The sequence below is a fragment of the Sinocyclocheilus grahami genome, unplaced genomic scaffold (assembly GCF_001515645.1).
Source record: "Sinocyclocheilus grahami isolate Dianchi unplaced genomic scaffold, SAMN03320097.WGS_v1.1 scaffold991.1, whole genome shotgun sequence".
NCBI classification, from domain to species: Eukaryota; Metazoa; Chordata; class Actinopteri; order Cypriniformes; family Cyprinidae; genus Sinocyclocheilus; species Sinocyclocheilus grahami.
This window is the reverse complement of record NW_015506170.1, coordinates 154,787-157,947: the sequence shown is the minus strand read 5'-3', so window position 1 is coordinate 157,947 and position 3,161 is coordinate 154,787. Positions and strand designations below refer to the sequence as shown.

At 33.4% G+C, this 3,161-nt stretch overlaps 1 protein-coding gene across 1 annotated transcript in view; it reads right to left on the bottom strand.

Moving 5' to 3' along the window:
• LOC107565274 (Down syndrome cell adhesion molecule-like) overlaps positions 1-3,161 on the bottom strand; it is an 83,299-nt gene that overhangs the window by 36,424 nt on the left and 43,714 nt on the right. The window contains exon 4 of the mRNA XM_016250496.1: positions 843-989. Coding sequence (XP_016105982.1) covers positions 843-989 — 147 coding nt within the window. The remainder of the gene's footprint in view (positions 1-842; positions 990-3,161) is intronic.

Sequence of the window (3,161 nt, the reverse complement as noted above, 5' to 3'; positions counted from 1 at the left end):
CCATTCTTCTATCTATCTATCTATCTATCTATCTATCTATCTATCTATCTATCTATCTATCTATCTATCTATCTATCTATCTATCTATCTATCTATCTATCTATCTATCTATCTATCAGTTCATCTATTTATCCATCCATCAGTTCATCTATTTATCCATCCATCCATCCATCCAACCATCCATTTGTCCATCCTTCTATCTATCTATCTATCTATCTATCTATCTATCTATCTATCTATCTATCTATCTATCTATCTATCTATCTATCTATCTATCTATCTATCTATCTATCTATCTATCTATCTATCAGTTCATATATTTATCCATCCATCAGTTCATCTATTTATCCAGCCATCCATCCATCCATCCATTTGTCAATCTATCTATCTATCTATCTATCTATCTATCTATCTATCTATCTATCTATCTATCTATCTATCTGTCCGCCTGTCTGAACGGAGAATTGTCAGGCTTACATTCCCACAACATCAGTTAAAATCTCACAAAATATCTGTCGAAATCTGGTGAAAATTGTAAATCACAAACTTAGCATCTTTAGCTATAGCTCAACCAGAAGAACATGACTGTAAGTTTGATCTTTCCCAAGATGGTCTGTAAGTCACTTTGGATTAAAGTTTTTAGAAATTTTTAGACTCATTTGAAACATTATAAGTTATATTACATATATCAAATTTTTGTAAAGTCTCCTTATAATTTCTCTGTTTGCGGTAGCTTCTCTGGTAGCTAGTCTAGCTCTGGATTTAACACTGAAACTTTAGAGCAACAGGAATGATGAATTTCTCAGCTGACTGACTAATAATACATCATTAAACACTTTTACCTGGCACAAATAGCCGTGCGCTGTTGCTCTGTCTGGTCTCAGATGTGTAGCGATGTCTCGTCATGCAGCGGTAGTTGAATAATTCGTCCTCCTTCTGCACATCCAAGATGTACAGGGCCCCCGTGGACGTTATGAGAAATCGAGCCCCTAAAAACACAAAACAAGATTTTATTAGGGTGAGGTACACATCTTTGCAAACTTTAATCAATTGGTGAGCGTTAAACACAGTTAATCAGTAGCATCCATATATCATAATGAGACATTATCATGGTTAACAGAATCTTGTTTTTCCCATCAGCCTCAGTAAGAACTCACTGATTTAGCGCAGCTATTCCTGCCGGTCACGTGCAGTTTTGATTGGCCCGCCGCTCGTGTACCAGTAAGTACTGATTTCATGCTAATGGTTTGATAACACAGAATATGCAGGTCGTAAAACTTTATGAGGAATAACGTCTGCCAGGCCCGCCACACACTCTGCCATGCCTCTCAGAGGAGACGTCTGTGTCAGATTTGATTGAGAATGCCATTTGCTCTCCTTTCGACGCAATGACTAAAACGGAGGGGTGGAATTTGTCTCACTTCCTGTAACAAGAACATATAGCACAGGCCTCAAATAAGAAGTTAATACCACTACGTCATTTAAAGCTAGAGAAGTACTCAGTTTTCAAGAATTCCCACACTTCTAAAGTGAAATGGTTTATTAAAGTGTAGCGAGTGAATTTACATGCCAAATATTTTTTTTTAGTAAGGGAATGAAACTTTACAAAACGTTTTAAGACCCTCAAAATAGGCAACTATTTTTTCCCCCAGATTTGTTTGCAATCATATTTTAAGCGATATAACCATTTAAAAATGTTTTTAACAAAATGTTTTGTGTTCGAGTTTGAGTTTGTATGTTGTACCATTAGGTATCAAAACATTATTTTTGTAAAATGATCTACGAAGTTATATTAGTTATAAAAAAAACTTCAGTAAAATATATTTAGCTTTACCCCACATCTCACACACTTTTGGGACTGAATTTTGTTGATTAACATGAATATCTGAGCCTATTGAAGAACCATTGCAGCATGAAAAACGTATATCTTTTTTTTAAGTTTATGCAAGTAAAATTGATTTATTTAGTTTTTAATATAAAACTTATATTAATGTTGTTTTGTTAGAAATACATATGTCGGCTTCATAAATTTGGATTGTTTTTGAGGAACGTTTTTGTCTTTTTAATTAAATTCCATTCATTCCAATGGGGTTAATACTGGTATTTAATAGAAATACTGGCTTGGAACAACATGAAAGTGCGTAAATGATCATTTTCAATTTTGGGTGAACTGTTTCTGTACACAAGCCTTAAAGACCAGCTACAAGGATGATGCTTCCCTCTAAATTACAAATATTCAAATGCCCCTGTGAGCGGCTCCTGATGCTCTTGTCCTCCTGTGGGCTTTGTCTGGGCTATTTTCCAACAGAAGCTCCACATAGCCTCTCTATGTGTGTGTTTATGTGTATGCAAGTCTGTTACTTGTCTCTGCGTTAAATCAAGTACCATAAATAAACAGTTTGGCAATGAATAAAAGAAGCTACAGTGAGCCAAAAGGCGAGATGCAGCTATTGTGAGTTCTGACCCAGTTAGAGATGACACACCGCAGATCTGAGGTCCTGCAGGCATTGCCAGTCGTGGACTTAATGTGGAGTGTGACGAGTTACAATTTACACAGCGAGTGGGTGGAGAGAGAGAGAGAGGCTGGCTAAAGCTCAAGCACTGAGAGAGAGAGAGCGAGAGAGAGCGAGAATGTGTTCATTTTGTCTAAGCAAATATTAATGAGCTGTCTGATTTTTAAACCACTAGCATGAGGAAATAAGGATCTAAATTTAAAATAAGTTTATTCAATTAGTCAAATTTACTTTACTAGAGTACTTTTTTCTATTTTGTTTGACTATATATATATATATATATATATATATGTTTGTGTGTGTGTGTGCGTGTGTATTACAAGAAATATCCAACTTAATTAAAATTATACTAACAAAAAACATCTGTTTACATAATCTTTAAATTGAATTGTATAATTTAAAAATTATAATATATTTTATAATTATAAAAATTATATAAACGTTAAAATTATTCATATTGTACACACACACTCTCTCTCTCTTTAAAAAGAAATGTACAAATGCAAATAAACAAGGTAATTTAAACAAATGTAAATAAATAAACATCTATTTACATAAATAATCTTTAACTTTAATAATCTGAATGTGTGTAATTTTTACAATTTATATTATATTATTGCATATTATATTATATTTTATAATTATCTA